General features: G+C 50.9%; 1 protein-coding gene across 1 annotated transcript in view; it reads right to left on the minus strand.

The window, feature by feature from the left end:
- Window positions 1-26,167, minus strand: part of itpr3 (inositol 1,4,5-trisphosphate receptor, type 3) — a gene marked incomplete at its 3' end in the record, with an annotated part of 71,679 nt that overhangs the window by 23,819 nt on the left and 21,693 nt on the right. Inside the window, exons 5-28 of the mRNA XM_038276963.1 lie at window positions 21,938-22,096; window positions 21,305-21,403; window positions 19,974-20,057; window positions 19,679-19,825; window positions 19,052-19,147; window positions 18,655-18,699; window positions 17,619-17,764; window positions 16,454-16,553; window positions 16,199-16,359; window positions 15,976-16,117; window positions 14,693-14,857; window positions 13,980-14,152; window positions 13,649-13,768; window positions 12,251-12,332; window positions 12,020-12,135; window positions 11,694-11,945; window positions 11,254-11,398; window positions 11,036-11,180; window positions 9,940-10,154; window positions 7,482-7,602; window positions 7,353-7,407; window positions 7,114-7,279; window positions 5,217-5,393; window positions 4,992-5,066 (exon numbers count right to left, since the gene is read on the minus strand). Coding sequence (XP_038132891.1) covers window positions 4,992-5,066; window positions 5,217-5,393; window positions 7,114-7,279; window positions 7,353-7,407; window positions 7,482-7,602; window positions 9,940-10,154; window positions 11,036-11,180; window positions 11,254-11,398; window positions 11,694-11,945; window positions 12,020-12,135; window positions 12,251-12,332; window positions 13,649-13,768; window positions 13,980-14,152; window positions 14,693-14,857; window positions 15,976-16,117; window positions 16,199-16,359; window positions 16,454-16,553; window positions 17,619-17,764; window positions 18,655-18,699; window positions 19,052-19,147; window positions 19,679-19,825; window positions 19,974-20,057; window positions 21,305-21,403; window positions 21,938-22,096 — 3,186 coding nt within the window. The remainder of the gene's footprint in view (window positions 1-4,991; window positions 5,067-5,216; window positions 5,394-7,113; window positions 7,280-7,352; window positions 7,408-7,481; window positions 7,603-9,939; window positions 10,155-11,035; window positions 11,181-11,253; window positions 11,399-11,693; window positions 11,946-12,019; window positions 12,136-12,250; window positions 12,333-13,648; window positions 13,769-13,979; window positions 14,153-14,692; window positions 14,858-15,975; window positions 16,118-16,198; window positions 16,360-16,453; window positions 16,554-17,618; window positions 17,765-18,654; window positions 18,700-19,051; window positions 19,148-19,678; window positions 19,826-19,973; window positions 20,058-21,304; window positions 21,404-21,937; window positions 22,097-26,167) is intronic.

Raw genomic sequence — 26,167 nt, forward strand, 5'->3', positions numbered from 1 at the left:
ATGAAGAGGAATGGGCTCGTTCACGGGGAGGAATGGGCTCCTGCACGAGGAGGAATGGGCTCCTGCATGAGGAGAAATGGGCTCCTGCACGAAGAGGAATGGGCTCCTGCACGAGAAGGAATGGGCTCCTGCATGAGGAGGAATGGGCTCGTTCACGAGGAGGAATGGGCTCGTTCACGAGAAGGAATGGGCTTGTTCACGAGGAGGAATGGGCTCCAGCATGAGGAGGAATGGGCTCCTGCACGAGGAGGAATGGGCTCCAGCAGGAGGAGGAATGGGCTCGTTCACGAGGAGGAATGGGCTTGTTCACGAGGAGGAATGGGCTCCAGCATGAGGAGGAATGGGCTCCTGCACGAGGAGGAATGGGCTCATGCATGAGGAGGAATGGGCTCGTTCACGAGGAGGAATGGGCTCGTTCACGAGGAGGAATGGGCTCCAGCATGAGGAGGAATGGGCTCCTGCACGAGGAGGAATGGGCTCCTGCACGAGGAGGAATGGGCTCCAGCATGAGGAGGAATGGGCTCCTGCATGAGAAGGAATGGGCTCGTTCACGAGGAGGAATGGGCTCCTGCATGAGGAGGAATGGGCTCCTGCATGAGGAGGAATGGGCTCCTGCACGAGGAGGAATGGGCTACTGCACGAGGAGGAATGGGCTCCTGCATGAGGAGGAATGGGCTCCTGCACGAGGAGGAATGGGCTCCAGCATGAGGAGGAATGGGCTCCTGCACGAGGAGGAATGGGCTCCAGCATGAGGAGGAATGGGCTCCTGCATGAGAAGGAATGGGCTCGTTCACGAGGAGGAATGGGCTCGTTCACGAGTAGGAATGGGCTCGTTCACGAGGAGGAATGGGCTCCTGCCTGAGGAGGAATGGCTCGTGCACGAGAAGGAATGGGCTTCTGCACGAGGAGGAATGGGCTCGTTCACGAGGAGGAATGGGCTCGTTCATGAGGAGGAATGGGCTCGTTCACGAGGAGGAATGGGCTCGTTCATGAGGTGAAATGGGCTCCTGCACGAGGAGGAATGGCTCGTTCACGAGGAGGAATGGGCTCCTGCACGAGGAGGAATGGGCTCCTGCACGAGGAGGAATGGGCTCCTGCACGAGGAGGAATGGGCTCCTGCACGAGGAGGAATGGGCTACTGCACGAGAAGGAATGGGCTCCTGCACGAGGAGGAATGGGCTCCTGCACGAGGAGGAATGGGCTACTGCACGAGGAGGAATGGGCTCCTGCATGAGGAGGAATGGCTCCTGCACGAGGAGGAATGGGCTCCAGCATGAGGAGGAATGGGCTCCTGCACGAGGAGGAATGGGCTCCAGCATGAGGAGGAATGGGCTCCTGCATGAGAAGGAATGGGCTCGTTCACGAGGAGGAATGGGCTCCTGCATGAGGAGGAATGGGCTCCTGCATGAGGAGGAATGGGCTCCTGCACGAGGAGGAATGGGCTACTGCACGAGGAGGAATGGGCTCCTACATGAGGAGGAATGGGCTCCTGCACGAGGAGGAATGGGCTCCAGCATGAGGAGGAATGGGATCTTGCACGAGGAGGAATGGGCTCCAGCATGAGGAGGAATGGGCTCCTGCATGAGAAGGAATGGGCTCGTTCACGAGGAGGAATGGGCTCGTTCACGAGTAGGAATGGGCTCGTTCACGAGGAGGAATGGGCTCCTGCCTGAGGAGGAATGGCTCGTGCACGAGAAGGAATGGGCTCCTGCACGAGGAGGAATGGGCTCGTTCACGAGGAGGAATGGGCTCGTTCATGAGGAGGAATGGGCTCGTTCACGAGGAGGAATGGGCTCGTTCATGAGGAGAAATGGGCTCCTGCACGAGGAGGAATGGCTCGTTCACGAGGAGGAATGGGCTCCTGCACGAGGAGGAATGGGCTCCTGCACGAGGAGGAATGGGCTCCTGCACGAGGAGGAATGGGCTCCTGCACGAGGAGGAATGGGCTACTGCACGAGGAGGAATGGGCTCCTGCACGAGGAGGAATGGGCTCCTGCACGAGGAGGAATGGGCTACTGCACGAGGAGGAATGGGCTCCTGCATGAGGAGGAATGGGCTCCTGCACGAGGAGGAATGGGCTCCAGCATGAGGAGGAATGGGCTCCTGCATGAGGAGGAATGGGCTCCTGCATGAGAAGGAATGGGCTCGTTCACGAGGAGGAATGGGCTCCTGCACGAGGAGGAATGGGCTCCTGCATGAGGAGGAATGGGCTCGTTCACGAGGAGGAATGGGTTCGTTCACGAGGAGGAATGGGCTCGTTCACGAGGAAGAATGGGCTCGTTCACGAGGAGGAATGGGCTCCTGCCTGAGGAGGAATGGCTCGTGCACAAGAAGGAATGGGCTCCTGCACGAGGAGGAATGGGCTCGTTCACGAGGAGGAATGGGCTCCTGCACGAGGAGGAATGGGCTCCTGCACGAGGAGGAATGGGCTCCTGCACGAGGAGGAATGGGCTCCTGCACGAGGAGGAATGGGCTACTGCACGAGGAGGAATGGGCTCCTGCACGAGGAGGAATGGGCTCCTGCACGAGGAGGAATGGGCTACTGCACGAGGAGGAATGGGCTCCTGCATGAGGAGGAATGGGCTCCTGCACGAGGAGGAATGGGCTCCAGCATGAGGAGGAATGGGCTCCAGCATGAGGAGGAATGGGCTCCTGCATGAGAAGGAATGGGCTCGTTCACGAGGAGGAATGGGCTCCTGCACGAGGAGGAATGGGCTCCTGCATGAGGAGGAATGGGCTCGTTCACGAGGAGGAATGGGTTCGTTCACGAGGAGGAATGGGCTCGTTCACGAGGAAGAATGGGCTCGTTCACGAGGAGGAATGGGCTCCTGCCTGAGGAGGAATGGCTCGTGCATGAGAAGGAATGGGCTCCTGCACGAGGAGGAATGGGCTCGTTCACGAGGAGGAATGGGCTCCTGCATGAGGAGGAATGGGCTCGTTCACGAGGAGGAATGGGCTCGTTCACGAGGAGGAATGGGCTCGTTCACGAGTAGGAATGGGCTCGTTCACGAGGAGGAATGGGCTCCTGCCTGAGGAGGAATGGCTCGTGCACGAGAAGGAATGGGCTTCTGCACGAGGAGGAATGGGCTCCTGCACGAGGAGGAATGGGCTCGTTCACGAGGAGGAATGGGCTCGTTCACGAGTAGAAATGGGCTCGTTCATGAGGAGAAATGGGCTCCTGCACGAGGAGGAATGGCTCGTTCACGAGGAGGAATGGGCTCCTGCACGAGGAGGAATGGGCTCCTGCACGAGGAGGAATGGGCTCCTGCACGAGGAGGAATGGGCTCCTGCACGAGGAGGAATGGGCTACTGCACGAGGAGGAATGGGCTCCTGCACGAGGAGGAATGGGCTCCTGCACGAGGAGGAATGGGCTACTGCACGAGGAGGAATGGGCTCCTGCATGAGGAGGAATGGGCTCCTGCACGAGGAGGAATGGGCTCCAGCATGAGGAGGAATGGGCTCCTGCACGAGGAGGAATGGGCTCCAGCATGAGGAGGAATGGGCTCCTGCATGAGAAGGAATGGGCTCGTTCACGAGGAGGAATGGGCTCCTGCACGAGGAGGAATGGGCTCCTGCATGAGGAGGAATGGGCTCGTTCACGAGGAGGAATGGGTTCGTTCACGAGGAGGAATGGGCTCGTTCACGAGGAAGAATGGGCTCGTTCACGAGGAGGAATGGGCTCCTGCCTGAGGAGGAATGGCTCGTGCACGAGAAGGAATGGGCTCCTGCACGAGGAGGAATGGGCTCGTTCACGAGGAGGAATGGGCTCCTGCACGAGGAGGAATGGCTCGTTCACGAGGAGGAATGGGCTCCTGCACGAGGAGGAATGGGCTCCTGCACGAGGAGGAATGGGCTCCTGCACGAGGAGGAATGGGCTCCTGCACGAGGAGGAATGGGCTACTGCACGAGGAGGAATGGGCTCCTGCACGAGGAGGAATGGGCTCCTGCACGAGGAGGAATGGGCTACTGCACGAGGAGGAATGGGCCCTGCATAGGGAATGGGGGCCCTCCAAAAATTTCTCCACTAAAAATTCTTCCCCACAAATTTCCACCTAAAAACTTTTCCTTTCATAAAGAATGGCTCTTTCCCAGGAGGAATGGGTCCTGCCAGAAATCTCCTCAAAAAATCCTTCCAAAATTTCTTTTTTCCAAAACTCTTCCAAAAAATCTCTTCCAAAACTCCTGCCCCCCCCAAAAACTCGGGCCCGGAAAGGGAAGGGGCTCCGACAGGGGAAGGGCTCGTTCACGAGGAGGAAAAAGGGCTCCTGCCGGAGGGAATGGGCTCCTGCAGAGGGAGGAAAAGGGGTCCGCACGAGGAGGAATGGGCTCCTGCACGAGGAGGAATGGGCTATGCCAGGAGGGAAAGGGCTCCTGACGAGGGGGAATGGGCCCGCCGAGGGGGAAGGGGGACTGCACGAGGGGAATGGGCTCCTGCTGAGGAGGAATGGGGTCCGCACGAGGAGGAATGGGCTCCAGCATGAGGAGGAATGGGCTCCTGCACGAGGAGGAATGGGCTCCTGCACGAGGAGGAATGGGCTCCTGCATGAGGAGGAATGGGCTCCTGCCTGAGGAGGAATGGGCTCCTGCACGAGGAGGAATGGGCTCCTGCACGAGGAGGAATGGGCTACAACACGAGGAGGAATGGGCTACTGCACGAGGAGGAATGGGCTCCTGCACGAGGAGGAATGGGCTCCTGCATGAGGAGGAATGGGCTCATTTGTTTTTAAAGTGGAGAGAGCGGGTCTTTTAAAGAACCCTCCACTAGACTTTTTTGGAGTCATATTCCAAACATGATCAATTCTTCTATTGAGCAACGCTTGATGGAAGCTGGAATATATGGGGAAGGAATCCACGATCAGTGAATCATCCATCCAAGCCCATAGGCATCGATGATGAAGGGATTTTAGAAAGCATCCGATTGGGACACCGTACAGGAAACAAAACAAAGCCTTTCAGACAGACAGACGGACGGACAGACGGCTGCTCTCACCTCTTTGACGTTCTGGTAGTTCTCGTTACCTTTCTGCATCTTCTCTTTCTTTGGGGACGGGTCCTCCGACACTGCCTGCAGGATGCAGAAGGTCAGACAGCGTTTGCTGAGCTCAGGATAAACTTTCACATTTCCTTTGCCCAGAAACAATTTTAACTTGCCCAGTATAATGTTTGACCTACTGAACGATTCAGAGGAAAATCAGCTCCTTGTTTCCGGTCTCACCTCCACTTTCTCCTTCTTTTCCTTCTTGTCCTTCTTGTCTTTCTTCCCCTCTCCTCCACTCAGGCCCTTTTTCTCCACCCACAGCTCAGACTTCTCCACCAGAGTCCTGAGGCGATCCAGGTCGGCCTTGATTAGCTTATAGTTCTCCACATCCTGAGCTGAGATCAGAAGCTGGACCTACAGACAGAAACATTCAAGGTTTAACTTTTCAGCTGCCAGAACCTGAAGACCATAAGATTCCCTCTGGGAGCTTTTCTCTGGGTGAAACTTCACATTATTAGCTAACCTGCTCATCTCACCTCTAAACATTGGATGGATTTATCCTTTTTAAAATGAAGAACTCCAGTTAAAAGATTAGGTTTAACCAGTGATCATAATCTAGTCCTTTAATAATCTAAGAAACTGTTTTTTTCTGCAGTCACTGAGACATTTGAAGGTTTAAACTAAAGCTAAGCTAGTCCTAAACACTGGTCTAGTCTCCATCCATACCCAGGTGTCCCTGCAGGGTTACAGGGGGCGGGGCTTCTGCCTGTCTCCAGTGTCATTGGCTGGAGCATCAGAGGACAGAGTGTATCCAGGGGCAGAGGAGGAGTCCATCAGTGGTCTCCATGATCAGCTGGCAGTAAGGAAGGAGGGAGGAAGAGGAAGCAGGATGCTCCCTATCATTGCTCCTTCAGCATAGGGACCTCCTCATAGCCACTGCTAGGAGCTGTACAGTTTCCCATAATCCCTTGTGTGTCAGATACCAGAGACCAGCCCTCTTGTTCTCTGTGGGAGCCAGGCTTCAGATGTTTGGGTTTTAGAACAGAGATGTTCCACACATGTGAGGACCTTTGGTGTTTGTAGTTCTTTACACCACTGCACTGTAGTCCTAATCTGACTAGCATCATCCTCTTATGTTTCTGAGCCATAATCACGTCCAGAAGGCTGAAGCAGCAACGCTTAAATTGAAAGGTTCTCTGGATTCAACGCAGCAGCGTGGAACTAGTTTCCTACCCGGGATAAACGATTCAACGTGAACCCAAGGAAGGAAGAGCAACAGGAACTATTGGGTAGGAACTAGGAGGTAGGAATTAGAAGGAGAGAAATATGGGCTAGGAACAAGGGGGAAGGAACTAGAAGTAAGGAAATATGAGGTAGGAACTATGAGGTAGGAACTAGGAGGTAGGAACTATGAGGTAGGAAATAGGAGGTAAGAATTAGAAGGTGGGAATTAGAAGGCGAGAAATATGGGGTAGGAACTAGGGGGAAGGAACTAGAAGTAAGGAGCTAGGAGGTAGGAACTAGGAGGTAGGAACTAGGAGGTAGGAACTAGGGGGTAGAAATTAGGAGGTGGGAATTAGAAGGAGAGAAATATGGGGTAGGAACTAGGGGGAAGGGACTAGAAGTAAGGAACTAGGAGGTAGGACCTAGGAGCTAGGAGGTAGGAGCTAGGATCTAGAAGGTAGGAACTAGAAGGTAGGAACTAGGAGGTAGGAGCTAGGGGGAAGGAACTAGAAGGTAGGAACTAGGAGGTAGGAGCTAGGGGGTACAGTTAACACCAGTCAGAGGTGTACAGTGATGGGTGGGAGGAACCTGGAGCTCCTAGAAGGAACCAAAGCTTGAGGTCTTCAGATCAGATCATGGAAACGTTACGCTGCGTTGAGACACCTTGTTGGTGGAGGAGTAACGGAAGGAACATTTAAAAATCTCTTTAAAAAGCTGAAATATCTTCAGAATAATTGATGCAGTAAAAGGAAATAATTGATGAGAAGGTCCAGAAGCACCAGAATGAATCTTTCTATATCAGAGCAGAGAGACGCTGAGAAACTCGTTGCTCCTGATTTCTCTCTAATCATAAACTGATCTGAAGAATGAAACCTGCAGGAACTTTGGTGACACGTTCATGGATGTTCACCTGTTTGAAGGTGTGCAGCACCTCCTGCCTCTGGCTGAAGTGCCTGAAGAGCAGCTGCAGAGCTCCAGACACCAGAGGAGCATAGTTGTGCATGGTGAGATGGACTAAGACTCTTAGGAACATGCGGCCTCCTTCGTCATCCACCTCCAGGATGCTGTTGACCTTCCTGCACACACAGACCTCCTCATCAGCCTGCGGGCTGCAGGAGCAAACAGGCAAACGTGGAGCTGCATACGTACCCAACGCCGAACATGGCCTCAGCTTGGTCTCCGATCTGCTGCAGGTTGATGGTAGCTGAGGGGGCGAAACACGCTGCAGTTAGAAGCTGCAGAGCAGATGATGTGCATGGAAGGGGGCGGGGCCTGTACCTGCCAGCTCCATGTTGGTGGTGGCATCAGCTTCAGCCATGGGATAAACCTCAACAAACTCCTTTTTAAAGACGGACAGCAGGAAGGAGAGGCGATAGTCCAGCCGAACGTTCAGGATGAACTGATGAAGCAGAAAATTCCGAACTTTTCAGGTTTTAAAACAATAAAACAAAGAAGTGATTTCCAGCTGATCTGTTTGATGTAAATATCAGAGGAATAAATGAATTATTTCCTGAATGTTTGGCTGTTTAATTAAATGGAAGCATTAATTCACAGTATTTCAGTTAGAAGGATCTTTAAATGGAGTTAAAATGGTCAAACTTTGAATGAATCTTTATTGATTGTCATGATGCTGACGGTTCGGGGAGTGAAAGGATCCAGGGAGCTCATCCTCTCTCTGCTGCATATTAGCTTTAATCAGCCGAGCAGCGAATCGCCACCTACTGCAGTAACACATGTTCAAACGCATCACTGCAGCGGCTACTAGATCCACAGCAAACGCTGAACAGATGCTGCCATTTTTCATGGTTCTTTGAGATAATTAGACTCTTTATTTCTAAAATATTGGTAAATGGATGTTTGTGGATCACGGTGCTTTTATTTCCAGCTGGTATAACTGCCCTTCAGCACAGCATCAGTTTATATTCACTAAATGTACTGAGATGGATGGAAATGTGACCCTCAGGTTCAGAATCAGTTTCAGTGTTGGCTGGATTCTTAGCAGAGCAGATAGAAATGAAATCAGTTTTACTGCTCTTCCTCCTCTGTTGGTTCGCTGATTGTTTCAGTATTTATAGAAGCAAACGTTCTGCTCTCTCTGCTTTTTCTCATAGTAGCTTCATCTGGTCTGTTCCTGTTTGGCTGTGACTCCATCCTGGAGAGAAATATCAGCTGTGCTGCTGCCATCAACACCTTTGTTTCTAGATGTTGGAGCTTGGCCTGTTTTCCAGTGTAGTCCTGTTTCTCTGACTGTGACTAACTGGATGTGCTCTCTTCATCCTCTGACATGGGAGCTGGCTCGGAGCTCGTCTGCCTGGCTGTGTGTTTCCTGGACGGGGCCGCCTGTGGAGCTGGTTGACAGCTGCCTTTTGTATCTATGCTTCTTTTTCTACGTCTGCTTCTGTCTCCTTGAACCCCAGTGGGCCTCAGCAGATGGCCGCTCACACTGAGCCTGATTCTGCTGGAGGTTTCTTCCTGTTCAAAGGGAGTTTTTCCTCTCCACTGTCGCTACAAGCATGCTTAGTGTGAGGGATTGCTGAAGAGTCAATGAGTCGATGCAATCAGCTGGTTTTCCTTAGATAGAAAACTTTGAATCAATCTGACTGGATGATCTGGTGAACTGGAAAGTGACCTGAGATGACATGATGTGAATTGGAGCTATGGAAATAAACTGAATAGAATTGATGGTATTTCAGTTTGTCATCGTTGTTCAACTTGTTGTTTTTGTAAGAATCAAGTTTAGCCTTTAGCAGGAAGTTTAAGCTCCAGCCCAGTCCATCTGCTGGATTAACCAGTAGATGGACTGGGCTGTAATACCCTGGATTAACCAGTAGATGGACTGGGCTGTAATACCCTGGATTAACCAGTAGATGGACTGGGCTGTAATACCCTGGATTAACCAGTAGATGGACTGGGCTGTAATACCCCGGATTAACCAGTAGATGGACTGGGCTGTAATACCCTGGATTAACCAGTAGATGGACTGGGCTGTAATACCCCGGATTAACCAGTAGATGGACTGGGCTGTAATACCCCGGATTAACCAGTAGATGGACTGGGCTGTAATACCCTTGATTAACCAGTAGATGGACTGGGCTGTAATACCCTGGATTAACCAGCAGATGGACTGGGCTGTAATACCCTGGATTAACCAGTAGATGGACTGGGCTGTAATACCCTGGATTAACCAGCAGATGGACTGGGCTGTAATACCCTGGATTAACCAGTAGATGGACTGGGCTGTAATACCCTGGATTAACCTGCAGATGGACTGGGCTGTAATACCCTGGATTAACCAGCAGATGGACTGGGCTGTAATACCCTGGATTAACCTGCAGATGGACTGGGCTGTAATACCCTGGATTAACCAGTAGATGGACTGGGCTGTAATACCCTGGATTAACCAGTAGATGGACTGGGCTGTAATACCCTGGATTAACCAGCAGATGGACTGGGCTGTAATACCCTGGATTAACCAGTAGATGGACTGGGCTGTAATACCCTGGATTAACCAGCAGATGGACTGGGCTGTAATACCCCGGATTAACCAGTAGATGGACTGGGCTGTAATACCCTGGATTAACCAGCAGATGGACTGGGCTGTAATACCCTGGATTAACCAGCAGATGGACTGGGCTGTAATACCCCGGATTAACCAGTAGATGGACTGGGCTGTAATACCCTGGATTAACCAGCAGATGGACTGGGCTGTAATACCCCGGATTAACCAGCACCTTACCTGCAATATCTCCAGAATCTTCAGTTTGGTGTCCATCACTGTCAGGTCCAGGTTGTCAATGCTGTCTTTACTTCCTCTCTGCCCCTCAAGCACAAACCCCGCCCCCATCCCTGCCCCTCTGGGTCCCGCCCCTGCGAAGGTGGACTGTCGCCGGTTGAGGACCATGGTGGACATCATCTGACCCATCCCATGTATGGTTCTCCGTACGTTCCTGCCTTTGGACACAGATTGGACGTAACTGAGATTAGCTATTATGGTTACCTATGATGTTTAACCATAATGGTGATCTATGAGGGTTAGGGTTACGGGAGTCAGACGCAGCACTGCTGATGCAGAGCGCTATGATCACTCCTCTGAAACAGTTTATTAACGCCTAAATTAACTTCAAATGTAGAAACCTGCCGGCAGAATATGTTGGCTTTTATTATCCTGCTGCCTGCAGTTTGTAGCACAGACCTGAAAAACGCTAACATCTACTTCCAGCCGCCACCAACAGGAGGGGAAAACCCTGGAGAGGCGAGCGGGCCTGAGGCAGCTGCTGCTGGGGATTCCCAGTGACAGCGCAGCGCCGGTATGTGGGGGTCTGAGCGGCTCCCACAGAGAAATAATCTTTGAAGGCAGGATGGTAATCTGGATGAACTGACTGCACAGACCATGTTTTCAGGAGGACTTTCTCACTTCAACATAGATTCTAACTACTTTCTACCCGCTGATCACAGCTAATATAGCTGCCATTGTTCCAGGCAGAGGAGGATAGAGTAGCTCCGCCCACCGCGCATCAGACCCACTTTACCGCCGCGCAGCTAGAGCAGCAAAGATGCTTCAGCCGCGTCAGAACTAAACTGGCACACGCATCAGAAATGAAGCAGCAGAGTTTCTGCCGCTCCTGCTGCAGGCGATCTGAACGTAGCATAGAGCTAGCCTGACTAATGCAAACAACTTTACTTCAACCTGAAGACGAAGCAAACGGTGGTTAGTCACCTTCTTAGAGACACACCTGTCTCATAACGACGGTCACATTTTCATTGATATTCAGCCTTGGAGGCATGAAGGGAAACGTCGGTCTGGCAGGTTAATGAGAAGCAGAGGAGGGTACCTGATCCTTCCTCTTGAAAGGGCAGGTTGGCGTGTGCAGGGTTTGGCCTGCAGTCAATGATGCCTAGGAGAGTCCGTGTCAGTCTGAGCAGCTCAAAGAAACTGTAGAAACCAAAGTATATCAGGTGCCTGGCTAAGCTCACCACCTGGAAGAGAGGAGAAGATGTGAGCGCAGCAGGAGGACGGAACGGGCGCCATGAGAGAAGCGGAGGGAAATACCTCGTATGTGAGTTTGTTTTTCTCCTCGTTGTGGAAGGGCAGCTCATCGTTCAGGACGTTGTTGAGATACTCCTCCATGAACACCATGGTGTTAGCAAAACGGTTCTTCTTGTTGTCTCTGCTGTCGTCCAGGTTTGAATCGTAACTGAGGAGAAACCGACAGCAAATAAAACATTTTATTAGGTTTAACCTTCGCTGTGATGACAGGACAGAAAAACAAAGACAACCGTTAAATCATCTCCTTTCACTACAGTCTTTAAACATCTGATGAGCAGCAAACTAAGATGAAAAACTTTAAGCTGAAGTTGGTGCATCATCAAAACGCTCCATCTGGACCGTATTCACAGATATAGAGAAGGAGGACTGCAGCGTCTAATCCCAGGTCTTTGGACTGTCTGATGTTCACAAGAGCATTTCACTAAAGTCTGAAGGTGGCTCACTCTTTGATGGTGATGGAGGTGGGAATCTCGGTCCACAGCCTTGCAAACTTGACGGGGGTCACCAGTTCTTGAGGGTCTCGGTCTACGTGGGCGTGCAACATGAGGCGGCAGAAAGAGGCGCGCAGGTCAAAGGGCAGCGTCTCATCCATCATGCAGAGGAAAATCAACTCCACGTCCAACTGCTTTGATATCTCGTCTATAGCCAGATACTGGCGGTCCAGGCACATCCGGGCGAAAAGCTTCAGCTGGTACCTGAGGGGGAACACAGACCCCATGACTCCAGTCTGCAAACCCTGGGACTGCTCCTCCGTTATGGGGAGACGTACCTGTAGTAGGTGAGGACGTTCTCATCGTGAGCGTTTCCTTGTCTTGCTTCCTGGGCCAGCTGCCTGATGCTCTTCTCCTGTTTCTCAAAGGTTTTATCCGTCCACATCAGCCAGACCTAAACGACAGGCCGACTTAAACATGGAGGAGTGATCTGCATGCGGCCGACCTCGTTACAGATGAGGGTTTTATTCACTGCTGCTTCCACTGAATGAGCGTCACAGGTGGCCTACCTCATCTTCGTCTCCATAGTCATCCATGCCCAGGAATTCTCCCCGAACGCCTCCAGGGGGCGCCTCTTTGGACAAACGCCGCCTGAAACCAGAGAGCAACGTTTAAGAAGGCTCCGTTTTCATCTGTCTCCCATTCATTCCTTATGGACGTGAGATTAAAGCTGATATAGTGGTGGCCTGGTGCTTAGAGCGTAGCAGCTAAGTCCCTGAGGTTCTGAGTTCCAGCCCCACTCCCACAGACTGCCACAAGACAACAAAGAGATTACTTCTTCTTCTTCTATTATTTACAGAATAACTCTAAAGAGCACAGACATCCACCAGGCTGCAGTGGTGACATCATCAACGCTACATCTCCTGTCAGACTGTGGCGATTTAGACCAGCGTCTGCCAGACGTACGGAAAATCTGGCAAAAACTCTGACATACGTTGGATACGTTACGAGCTCGCTGAAAGACGTTGAAACACGTCGACATACGGCGAGTCCCGGCGTCTGCCGTTCGTGGGCCGTCAGTTCCAGGTCGATTCTCTGATGGCTGACATCCGTTCAGTGTCACTTCCTCATCAGTCGAACCAGAAGAACCAGGCAATGACCCGGCATGGTGATTTTATTGACTAGCATAGCTTTTCTCAGCGCTACTGCTGAGCTCGTTAGTCACCAACATAAAACGTATTAAAAAGAGGCGTGGCCAAAAGAACCTGAAATGTTAGAACAGTAAATATAGTCATATGTTCATGTTACCGTTTTTATGTAGTTTTACTGTTTTCAAGGCTGAACTTTAAAAAAATGAAACTTTCTGGAGAGCTGTTCTTAACGAAATTATTTTTGTACACAAAATGACAAATTAAGTCTGTTTAAGTCTTTAGCGAGCTCCTACAGAAGCCGCGCTCTGGTCAGTGGATGGCTGCAGCATGACTTCCTGTCTGACCGCCGGCTGGCTGCTGCTCATCAGACCTTCGCTTCACTTTTCTCTCCAGAATTCGTGGGAAATGTAGAAATCGCTCAGACGGAGTTTGGAAAAAGGTTCGTTTGACGTTGATCTAATGCGTCTGCGGTCACAGCACGCAGAGTCAGCATGGATCAGAGAGCTGATTGGCTGATCCGACCAACACTGAGTAAACACAGTCATCGCAGAGAGAGGAGGTCAAGGTCATTCAGGTGGACGGGGAACCGGGAGACCTCAGGTATGGTCGCTTTATGGAGGGCAGACCAATAACGGAAAAATATATCAGCTAATAATATAGCAGAGCCCTAACCCTAACCATAGAAGACGATGCAAAAAGGTGGATAAGTTATTTTCTATCATGATGGTTGGTCTGCTGGTTTCTCCTCCGCTTTGATAAACCATCGAGTATTTAGAGCAGCCACCTCCTGCTCCCCCCCCCTCTTCTTTGACTCACTCTGTCTTGATGAGGATGTCCTGGTTTTTGGGATCCAGCACACATTTACAGATCAGTTCCTGGGTGACGGGGATGGCCACGTTGTTGGACACACAAAGGTCAGAGAGGTAATCCAGAAACCTGCAGAAACATGAGAAGACATGATCCAAAAGGGCAGATAGGACCTAACGTGAAGGTCAGCGGTCTGCTGGACAAAGCAGGAGGTGCAACGTAAACAGTCAAACTAGGCTGACAGCAGAGAAACATGGAACAGGAACTAATGATGCTTTGATTGCTTCGTCAGCTCAGTTCTCCTAGTTCAGAAGGGACCCATTGGTCCTCCCAGTCCTACCTGGGCTCTCGGTTCTTGCGCACCAGGCTGACGAAGGTCTCCACCTCGGTCTTGGTGATGTGCTTCTCCAGCAGCTTTCGGTTGTTATGAAGCAGAGCAGTGATGGTGTCTTCAGCCAGGATGTCGTACCCAATCTGACTCTGCATTACTCCAAACTGCTTGGCTATGTGCTCCTGCAGGGATGGGGGGCATCAGTGAAAATGCAGGAACCACCAGGTCACCCTTCCTCAACAGTGCAATGATGAGATCTTTGTTTGTGGCTCCACTCTCTCTGAACCACAGCAGACGCTGCAGCTGATCCGTCTACGGATCTCCATTCTCAGGAGCCCAGGATACTGCAGCTCCTCCACTGGAAGCAGGAGCTCTCCGACATCTGGCCTGTACCCTCCAGCCCAGGGTACAGGCCAGCCCGGAGGCAGAACCATGGCCTCAGACCTGAGGAGCTGATTCTCATCCTGGCTGAATCACACTCAAGCCAGCAGAACCATGTCATCTGTAAAAAGGCAGTAGAAGACCCGCTGGTCCCTGAGCCAGACCCCTGAGCCAGAGGAACGTCTACATGATGGCGGTTTGAACAGGGGAAAATCTACATAAAATAAAAATACTAGTAGAATAGTGTGGTTCTTCCCGGTTTTACATCCTCCCTCCTGGAACCTCCTGGAAGTTCCTGGAACCTTCTGCGGCTCCGGGAGGAAGCGGGCTGACAGACTAACCTGGTTCTTGCGGTAGTCGTCCTGGGAATGTCTCAGGACTCGGTAGCAGAGCCGGAACATGTACTGATAAGGGGCGTTCTTCTGGTCGGCCAGCTCTTCCAGATGCAGCAGAGGTCCCTCATCCTCCCCTCGGTCCTTGAAGGGAGCCTTTAGGATGCCGAAGATCTGAAGACACAGACAGACGGCAGACCTAGCTGATTCAGAACTGAAGATCTGTTCTGTGGAAAATAAGTTTACTGGTATGATAGTGGATGTTCGCAGTAGATCTAACCAGCCCTAAGGAGCAGAACTCTGAGCCACTGAGGAACCTCCCTCTCTGTCTCTGGTACCAGGTTGGTCTGCTGGTACCAGGTTCTGCTTGTGTTCAGTCCGGTCTGGTAGCAGACTGGCCAGATTCAGGTGAGCACAGGAACCGGCAGGAAACCCAAAAGCAGACCTCAATGTTTCCGGAATGATTCAAATAATTTCTCACCTCACACTACTGCTCATCCAGAGTTCTTCCTGGATCTTGGTCCACACTAACTGGGCTCTGAATGGTCCAGAACCAGAACCTTTACACCTGACGGACCCTAGAAGGTCCCAGAGGTCCAGTGACCACAACCTGCTGTCTAGGCCATGGATGAAGGTCCCAGAAACTTTAAAGCAGTAGCTCCAGTACTTTGGACCGGGTTACTGCAAGAAATTAGCCGTCTGCTTTAGGTTCTAACATTTCTTTGGCTTCAAAGGTCTTAGTTTTTCTCAGTAAAGATCTTTGAATTAATGTCTTTAACTTCTGGTTTTGAGGTCTCTGAGGAGGTCTCTGAGGAGATCTCTAAGGAGGTCTCTGAGGAGATCTCTAAGGAGGTCTCTGAGGAGGTCTCTGAGGGGAGGGGGCAGAGGAGGAACCAGAATGAAAGCTGATGGGAACCAGGACTAGGGTCCAGTTCATAACCATAAAACTCAGGGTAGAACCCAGAACTCAGTGTTGTTCTGGTTAACGAGGAAGATCTGGTTCATCTAGAACCAGCAGGAGCATCAATGGACCGATCAAGCAGAACCAGAGAAGCTCTGAGGTTCTGATGGTAGACACACGAGGAACGCTTTAACCCAAACCTCAGCCTCTATCCTCCTCCTGAACCCAGCTCATGGTCTGGGTTTGGTTCTGGACACAGACAGTTCTGTGCAGACGGCTCGGTTCCACAGATCCAACTTCTTCTGGACTTCTTTATGTTTCTGGCTTCAAGCAGCTGGTCAACCAACACCTAACAGAACAAGGGAAGTTCTTTGACCCAAATTGAGCGGACCTGCTTCAGGATGTTCTGCTCTCTCATCAGTTTCTGCCGCTCTCTGTTGGGTTTGGACATGACCACGTCCAGGACTGGCTGGCCGCTGTTAGAGACATCGGCCACGAAGAAAACCACGTCCTCCAGCAGCTTGATGGCGAACCTGGAAACACAGAGAGGCTGCATTCCAACTAGAACCAGAACACCCAGAACCATCCGTGGACCTCAGCGTTCAGAAACATACCTGCGGTCGTTCTGGCTTATAAACCCGGAGCTGAACTGGTCCACCACAGTGGCCAGCATGGCGCTGGCATCGTTGGCGAAGTCCAGATCCCGGATCTCCATAACGGGGACGGAGACGATGGCAAAGGCCTCCTTGTCCTCTTTGGTGGGACACGTCCCCAGCTGCAGGAAGAATCAAAAACCAAAAGCTTCAGGAAGGCTAGAACCAGGAATCTGTGGTCCCACTGATGAAGATTCTGGTGATTGAATGACCCACCATGAGTCTGATGGGACGCTCCTCGTCTATGTCGATGGGAACATTGGTGCTCTGGATCCAGGTGTTGGTGCAGAGATGTCTGAGCCGAACGTAAGAGTTTCTGGAAGAAAAGAAGTATAAAGGTTTCCCTCCAGCTTCCATCAGCAATCAGCTCTAGGTCAGAAGTTCTTCCTCAAACGATGAAGTCTGATCTATCGTCAGCTTTTCATTCTCAGCTGCTTTTTGTCTTGATTCAACTTTTTTTCCCTTTAGAGAGAAAGATCTGGAAATCAAAAACCTTCAGTCTAAACTGAAGACGGGGGTGGAGGGTGGGGTGAGGGGTGGCTGCTAGCCATGTGGGGGCGCTAGGCGCACCCGGCCTCAACCCCAAATACAGTCTTCAAGTGTCCTTACTCACCCCCAGGAAAACGGAGAGACTCCATATAACTGCAACTCACAGATTATCGCCTTGATGTTCCCTAAGCAGAGATCGGCCGATCCGCTGACCGGATGATATTTGAGAAATATGAACTCCAGAGGTTAGTCCTGTTTCTCTCCGCTCTGCGATCTAAGGGCTGTACATCTGTCCACCAGTCCATGATATGTCCACAGTCTTTCTATGGTCTTTCCATGGTCTGTCTACGGTCCCATCCATGGTCTACCCATGGTCTGTCTATGTTCCATCCATCGTCTGTCTACGGTCTGTTCATGGTCTGTTTACAGTCTTTAGGATTAGTGCTCAGTGTTAGTGCTCAGGGTAAGTCTTTAGGGTTATTGTTTAGGGTTAGTGGTCAGGGTTAGTCCTTAGGGTTAGTGGTCAGGGTTGTTGTTTAGGGTTAGTGCTCAGAGTTAGTCCTTAGGGTTAGTGGTCAGGGTTGTTGTTTAGGGTTAGTGCTCAGAGTTAGTCCTTAGGGTTAGTGCTCAGAGTTAGTGCTTAGGGTTAGTGTTTAGGGTTGTTGTTTAGGGTTAGTCTTGAGGGTTAGTCCTCAGGCTTAGTAATTAGGGTTAGTGCTCAGGTTTAGTCCTCAGGGTTAGTGGTCAGGGTTAGTGGTCAGAGTTAGTGCTTAGGGTTAGTGGTCAGGGTTAGTGGTCAGGGTTAGTCCTTAGGGTTAGTGGTCAGTGTTAGTGTTTAGGGGCTGGTTTGGGACTCGGCCTTAATGTGAAGCCTGAGCAGGAAGTTGCTGACCGTGGAACGAAGGAGTCTGTCTTCTGCAGAGTGGTTGGATCGAGCTCAAACAGCGAGGCGATGTCGTTTCCATGAGGAACCACCACCAGCTTGTACTTGATCCTTTCCCCAAGATGACGCTTGCTGCTCCGACTGATGTCCATCTGCTGAGACAGAAAGTACCACAAAGTCCTCAATCCACTCTTCTATTCTATGTTCCTCTATTCTATTGTTTTCTAATATCTTCTATTTTACTACTACCTAAACTGTTCTTTCTTATTTATTCTATTTTATTATATTGTTATTTAAATACTCTGATAGACTCTATTCTATCATATTCCAGAGGTTCAGTTCTTATCTATTGTCTTCTGTTCTAAGAACAAAAGGTGGGATCCAGCCTGGACACGTCCCAGTTTCATTTTATTCTATTCTTTTTTATTCTACTTTACTTCACTTTAATCTATTCTACTCTCTTCTGTTCTATCCTGTTCCTGTCATGATCATGCCTCTGACAGTTCTGACATGCCTCGTTTCATTCACCTGCCTAACTCTGCCTGGTTTCCAATTAACACTCATCTAATCCACCTGCTCCTGCTTCTTTATATACGGCTCAGTCCCAGCTATCAGGTCAGATCATTGAGGTTTAGGTCATTGCTGATGTCATAGTTCATGTTCTCGTTCTCGGGGGCCAGTGGTGAGAGAGGTTTTTAGTGTTTCGTTGAGTTCCTGTTTTCCTGATCCTGTTCTTTCTCTTATCCACTGAGCGGGTCCTGTTCCTGTCGTGGACCGTAGTTCCTGGTATCCTGACCTGTTCTGCCTCTCAACTACTGAGCTTGCTTGTTCCACAGCCCGCTCAGCTTTAAAGGAGCCCACTGTCTGTCTCAGCTGAATACGGGATCCTTCTGTCCTGTTCTTGATAGTTCTTTTCTATTATGCTCGTATCTATTATGTTCTATTCTATTCTTCTCCACTTAACCTTTGGTGTATCATTTTCTATTCTGTTTTGTTCTATGTCATCATATTGCAGTGATCAGTACTTAGAGAGGGAGGAACTCACAGAGGACAACAGCTCAGCGTTGTCACCTTTATATCCGGGATTCTCCTGCAACAGCAGAGAAATAAATCACAGCTATTAGCTGAACTCTAGGAGTGAAAGAGACGTTAGTGACTCCAGGACAGGAAACTCACAACTACTCAGAGGGAAGAGGAACCGGCAGCAGTTTGAGGTTAAAATCATCAGTTAGTCTTTATTAGGCTAAAGCTGAGGCCAAACCTTTTCTGTGCCTCTAGGCTGTAAAGATGCTGTGGATCACCGTCCAGCTCTGAGTTTACTAATCATGTATGTTAGGACTGTTTAGGACACAGAAAAGATCAGAGGTCCAGAGAACTGCTGATCCGATGAAGGAAAACAGGAGCAGAAGAAGAGCTCTGATGTTACCTGAGGGAACCCTTACCTCTGCAGCCAGGTAGTTTCCTGTAGCCAGGTGTTTGAACCTGTAGAGACTGTTCCAGTGGCCCGCCCCCCCACGGCATGGGTCATGATGGACAACCTGATGGACCAATCAGGACACAGAGAGAATTTAAGCTCCTCTTTGATTTCGGCCTTTTGGATGATGTCCCTCAGCGCTGCTTCTAAACCCTAACGCAGAAACACCTCAAAACTGAACTAAAATCTTTCTAACCACAAAAACACAATCTATATTTAACAAAAACTGTTTTTACGGGGAGTTTGCAGCTGCCACACAGAATGAAGAGTTACAGCTGGCAGCACATCCATGCATGCAACTAGAAGGAAGCAGTTTTTCACACTAAAGTTTCAGTAAAATCTGCAACAATAAACTGTAACAACCAAGCCTCCTAAATCACGGCGCATTGTAGGGCCGACTGCCCTAATGGGGCCCCATGCCTGGCCCCCATGGGGACCAGTGCTGCTTCAGGGATACATGCTGGGACTAAGGTGGGAACTGAGCTTAGCTTGGGGTCAGAGGTTAGGCAGTAGCCCATAGCGGATAGGGTCAAGGGTCACGCTTAGGCTGCAGGAATGCGTCCTCACAGGGATAGAGAGACCTGGCTGTGTGTACCTCGACCTCCCAGAGGGCGTTGGAGCTTGTGGCCGACGTGGCCGACTGCCTCAGGGTCGTTCTCAGGAACACGTGCAGCTTGCTTTTGTACTCGTCGCAGGTGAGAAACTTTTCCTGCTCAGCGTGGAACAAACGGACGACGTCCCCCTGGAAGAAGGAGACGGAGAGAGCGTCAGCAGCAGACCTTCCTGGAGTCCCCCTCAGGTCCACCCACCCCCCCCACCCCTAACCCCCCCACCCTCAGGCCTGAAGCAGCAGGAGCTTCTCTCTCTGACCTGCTTCTAGTTTCACTCACTCCTTTCAGGACCTCCTCTCTGTGGTCGCTGAACATCATGAACAGGTTGATCTTCCAGCTGGTGTTGCAGTTCACAGAGTTCACCTGCAGGGGGAGTCAGAGATGCATCAGGTTGGATCCTGTCTGCAGCAGCTTTAGGTTCATGCCGGGGACTATTTGAATGATTGTTTGGAGGGTTTGATTGTTTCTATTTGTTTTTATTAATTTTCTTTTCCTAGTTTGAATCCAGTTCTGCTGTTTTCTATCAGTGTTTCTGTTTATTTTCAGTCTTCAGTCGACGGTTGCCAAGAATCTCTAGAAAAACGGAATGGTTCCGTATTTAGAAACAGAATTAGCTGTCCCGTATTTAGAGGAAAAGGAACACACTTTGTCCCGTATCACTGTGAGAGTAAAAAAATGGTCAGTAAAAAGCTAATGGAAAACTAAGAATAAGGGCACGTTTAATACAAAACTTACGGTATACTTGTTCCCGTCCCTGTCCTGCATTGTGACCAATGAGCTGACAGCATATATGTAACGATCCAGAATCCCCTCATCCCATTGGTCGAGCCAAGTGTTGCTCACAGAGAATTTATCGGGAGACAACAGAGGAGTTTGGGGGACGATCGGATGAATTTAAAGGAAAAGGAATCCTGGCAGTCCAAAGGAACAGCAGGGAGGTGGATGGAGGTTCTCCAGGCTGCTGACCTTGGTCCTCAGATTCCATCTTCCACTGGTTTTATGGAGGATTTTCTCCCTAATGAAGAACAGATGGACTGATGGGCAGAACAAATGTTCCACTGAATGAATTAAAGCTGAGCTTATTTTCAGCCTCAATCAGAGTTTTACTCTGCATCTCTGAAAGACAAATCCTGACGGCTGCAAGAGCTCAGAGGAAAGACGAGTAAAAAAGTCGACTATCGCTCATAATGTGGCATTAAGCTAATGATAAACTTTCTGTTTTCCAACTGTAGCCAAAAGTTATTGCATTAAAGGCACAAATATGTTTACAAGTTTGCTGTTGCAGCAAAAACCTGCACTATTTATTTATTTATTTATTTATTGTTTTATATAAATTTTTAGATTTTGAAGTGAAGCAGGACAGGCTGAGGTTTAAGATACTTATTTTATTCAGCAAAGTTTGTTATTTTGTATAAAAGTGAATTATTGGATAATATTTGTTTTCCATGTGTTCATGTCGCTCACAGATATGCATCTAATTTAATGCAGATTTAAGTCAAATAGTTACAAAAATAATTTGACACACAAAGGGGGCTGAAATAAAACCACCACCCCAGGAGGGGTGAGGGCAGTCGGGTCAGCTGGGACCCTGCTGGTGTCTCTGCTCTCACCTCTTTGCATCCTGGATGGTCGCTCAGTTCATAGTCGGAGGCGTGCAGCGGCTGGCCGGCGTTCACCGGGTTCAGGATGACTTTATCGCCCACCACCACCTGCAGAACAGACAAAACTATAAACTTTGTACTCTAATTATCCCAGAGGGAAATTCCCTCTCTGCATTTAACCCCTCCCATTGGGAGGGCAGTGGGCTGCCATTGTACGGCGCCCGGGGAGCAGTGGGGGGTTAAGGGTCCTGCTCAGGGACCCAGAGTGACAGTCTGTGTGAGAGGGGGATCGAACTCACAACCTCAGGATTCAAAGCTTCATGCCCCAACCACTAGACCGCCACTCCCCTTACAACACCAGGAAGACCACCGCGAGAAACATTAAAATATAAAAAAAAAAGCAGAAACAATGTGTCCAAAGATTAACAGCCAGATTAAAAAAATGAGTCTTTAATCTGGATTTAATTTATTTATGAATCAAATCAGGTTAAAAAGACGAATGAAGGAAAACTTTAAATATTCGACTGCAAATTAGGAGATAATAGAAAAACTAAAAGGTTGATTTTAAGAAATCTGAATTATGGCTGCCGCTGATTCAGCGGCAGCCATCTTGTGAGGGTCATGTGAGGTGTGTTTGTTTACGTTGTCTCCGTTGGCTCGGAGCTTCCAGAAGGGCTGGATGAAGAGCCAGGAGCCCTCGTTCCCGGTGCCGTCCAGCGTCACCCTCATGGCGTTCTTCTCCAGCAGAGCCGGCAGCCGTTTGTTCACCGTCAGGTACTTGTTGCTCTTCATGTGGAGCAGCTGAACACAGAGAGCACAGAGTTACTGGACGGCGTCAAGCCTCAGAGACGGAGGCTTAGAGGAATCTGGAACCAACCGGGTGGAAACAGCCGCTCCACCCTGATGACATCACAGCAGCTGCTCCACCCTGATGACATCACAGCAGCCGCCATATATTAGCTGCTCCACCCTGATGACATCACAGCAGCCGCCATATATTAGCTGCTCCACCCTGATGACATCACAGCAGCCGCCATAGAGCAGCCGCTCCACCCTGATGACATCACAGCAGCCGCTCCACCCTGATGACATCACAGCAGCCGCCATAGAGCAGCTGCTCCACCCTGATGACATCACAGCAGCCGCTCCACCCTGATGACATCACAGCCGCCGCCATAGAGCAGCCGCTCCACCCTGATGACATCACAGCAGCCGCTCCACCCTGATGACATCACAGCAGCCGCCATATATTAGCTGCTCCACCCTGATGACATCACAGCAGCCGCCATAGAGCAGCCGCTCCACCCTGATGACATCACAGCAGCCGCTCCACCCTGATGACATCACAGCAGCCGCCATAGAGCAGCTGCTCCACCCTGATGACATCACAGCAGCCGCTCCACCCTGATGACATCACAGCAGCCGCCATAGAGCAGCCGCTCCACCCTGATGACATCACAGCGGCCGCCATAGAGCAGCCGCTCCACCCTGATGACATCACAGCAGCCGCCATAGAGCAGCTGCTCCACCCTGATGACATCACAGCAGCTGCTCCACCCTGATGACATCACAGCAGCTGCTCCACCCTGATGACATCACAGCAGCTGCTCCACCCTGATGACATCACAGCAGCCGCTCCACCCTGATGACATCACAGCAGCCGCCATAGAGCAGCCGCTCCACCCTGATGACATCACAGCGGCCGCCATAGAGCAGCCGCTCCACCCTGATGACATCACAGCAGCCGCCATAGAGCAGCTGCTCCACCCTGATGACATCACAGCGGCCGCCATAGAGCAGCTGCTCCACCCTGATGACATCACAGCGGCCGCCATAGAGCAGCTGCTCCACCCTGATGACATCACAGCAGCCGCTCCACCCTGATGACATCACAGCAGCTGCTCCACCCTGATGACATCACAGCAGCCGCCATAGAGCAGCTGCTCCATCCTGATGACATCACAGCAGCCGCCATAGAGCAGCTGCTCCATCCTGATGACATCACAGCAGCCGCCATAGAGCAGCTGCTCCACCCTGATGACATCACAGCAGCCGCCATAGAGCACTATAATGGACTGATATTTTTAACGACGCATTTCAGCAGCTTTGTTTCAGACACGTTAAAAACGCCCTGCTCCCCTGACGCCGTAACCCCCTGACTTCCTGACACTGTGGGTGTGGCATTTATTAGAAAATAATTGTATTCAGTGAAATCAAAGAGGAGCTTCCCTTCTGGGATTAATGACGTGTTTGTTTAACTGCCTCCAGCATGGATCCAGGACTCTGCTCAGATTGCTCACATCAGGGAGTTCAACCCTGAGAATAGCTGCAGACCTGCTGCTGGTCGCCACCATCAGCAGCGATTAGCTCTGATGAGGGTCGGAATGAATCTGCTGAACTGAGCTGATGTCTGACCCAGAATGAAAAAGATCAAAGCTATCAGCAGGAGTTCTGGACCGGATCTGAGAAGGTTCTCCTCCCGGAACATGAGTTCCAGTTAAACCAGCTCAGGTTCCTGCTGCTGAGGGCTGCACCTTCTCCACACCTTCAGCTCACAAACACCTCACCACTGTCTTCAGCTGCGCGTCCCTCTGAGTCAATATTGACTCTAAGGCTGAAGGCGGGGCCTGATAAGAACTGGGCGAGTTCTGCTTGATGACTGTTCAGGTCTGGAGTCCAGCTGGATGTTTGGAACCACTGAGGGAGTCAGAAGCAGAGCTCCTCCATTAATGAGTGAATCTAAAGTGGGCGGATCTCATCAGTTCATTTATCAGCGGCCATTTTATCAGCCTCTCTATGAAGTGAACCTTTCTATAACATGAAGGGTGTTTCACATAATATCTGTAAACATTTTTAAGAAAACATTTTATCTATTCATCCAGTGTTTATTACAGCTAATAGTTCAAATATAATGAAGGTAGATCTATGATTAACAGACAGGGTATGTCGCTAGAACAGGTGGTTCTGGTTTAATGTTAGGAGGTGGATCCATGAAGGTCATGACCTCATCAAGCTTCTCCACCCGCGATGCTAACGGCTAGCATGGCTTCTTCTATCCTGTTCCATTCGTTTCCACTTTACAGGGAACCTGCACTGACCTTTGACCTTAGCAGGGAGGCTGCACTGACCTTTGACCTTAGCAGGGAGGCTGCACTGACCTTTGACCTTAGCAGGGAGGCTGCACTGACCTTTAACCTTAGCAGGGAGGCTGCACTGGTCTTTAACCTTAGCAGGGAGGCTGCACTGACCTTTGACCTTAGCAGGGAGGCTTCACTGACCTTTGACCTTAGCAGGGAGGCTGCACTGACCTTTGACCTTAGCAGGGAGGCTTCACTGACCTTTGACCTTAGCAGGGAGGCTGCACTGATCTTTGACCTTAGCAGGGAGGCTGCACTGACCTTTGACCTTAGCAGGGAGGCTGCACTGACCCTTGACCTTAGCAGGGAGGCTTCACTGACCTTTAACCTTAGCAGGGAACCTGCACTGACCTTTGACCTTAGCACGGAACCTGCACTGACCTTTAACCTTAGCAGGGAGGCTGCACTGACCTTTGACCTTAGCAGGGAGGCTGCACTGACCTTTGACCTTAGCAGGGAGGCTGCACTGACCTTTGACCTTAGCAGGGAGGCTTCACTGACCTTTGACCTTAGCAGGGAGGCTGCACTGACCTTTGACCTTAGCAGGGAGGCTGCACTGACCTTTGACCTTAGCAGGGAGGCTGCACTGACCTTTGACCTTAGCAGGGAACCTGCACTGACCTTTGACCTTAGCAGGGAGGCTTCACTGACCTTTGACCTTAGCAGGGAGGCTGCACTGACCTTTGACCTTAGCAGGGAACCTGCACTGACCTTTGACCTTAGCAGGGAGGCTTCACTGACCTTTAACCTTAGCAGGGAACCTGCACTGACCTTTGACCTTAGCAGGGAGGCTTCACTGACCTTTGACCTTAGCAGGGAGGCTGCACTGACCTTTGACCTTAGCAGGGAACCTGCACTGACCTTTGACCTTAGCAGGGAGGCTGCACTGACTGACTGGACGGGCCTACTGGTTCTGATAGGATCCATTTTCCTCAGTAGCTGGTAGGAGGACCTGCTGGTCTGTTTGGGTCCAGGACTCCTGGGAGCTTGGTAGAACCCATCCAGGGTCCAGCAGAGGTTCTGCTTCCTGTAGCGTCCCTCAATCAGCGGTTCTTAGTTCCAGGCTGAGGAGGACCAGCAGGACCAGGTCTGACTTCAACCCCCCATTCCGGGTTCCTGTGATAAGGACGGTAATAAACCCGTTCAGAACACGGATCCAAAGGTCGGTCTGAACGGACTTTGGTCCCATGTGGACCTCTGCTGAGTCAGCAGCCTGAACCCGAGGCTCCCTGGGGTCCCAGGGGGCCTGATGTTCTGCTGACGCCCTGCTGCTGTCCTCCTCTGGAGAGAAGCTCTAGAACCGAACCAGAACCAGACCGGTCCGGATTCCTGATGACTGCCTCCTTCTTTTAACAGAACATTCGGGTCAGAACTGCCTCCACCGATGGAGATGGAGCTCCTATTGGACCTGCTGCTGTCCTGGACCGGACCACAGAACCAGAAGGTCCTGGACCGGACCCACAGAACCAGCTGATCCTGGACCAGACCCACAGAACCAGCTGATCCTGGACCGGACCCACAGAACAATCTGATCCTGGACCGGACCCACAGAACCAGCAGGTCCTGGACCAGACCAGAGAACCAGCTGATCCAGAACCAGAAGGTCCTGGACCGGACCCACAGAACCAGCAGGTCCTGGACCGGCCCCAAAGAACCAGCAGGTCCTGGACCGGCCCCAAAGAACCAGCAGGTCCTGGACCGGACCACAGAACCATCTGATCCTGGACAGGACCCA

The sequence above is a fragment of the Cyprinodon tularosa genome, unplaced genomic scaffold, assembly GCF_016077235.1.
Source record: "Cyprinodon tularosa strain WSP-4 unplaced genomic scaffold, ASM1607723v1 ctg1292, whole genome shotgun sequence".
Lineage (NCBI taxonomy): Eukaryota > Metazoa > Chordata > Actinopteri > Cyprinodontiformes > Cyprinodontidae > Cyprinodon > Cyprinodon tularosa.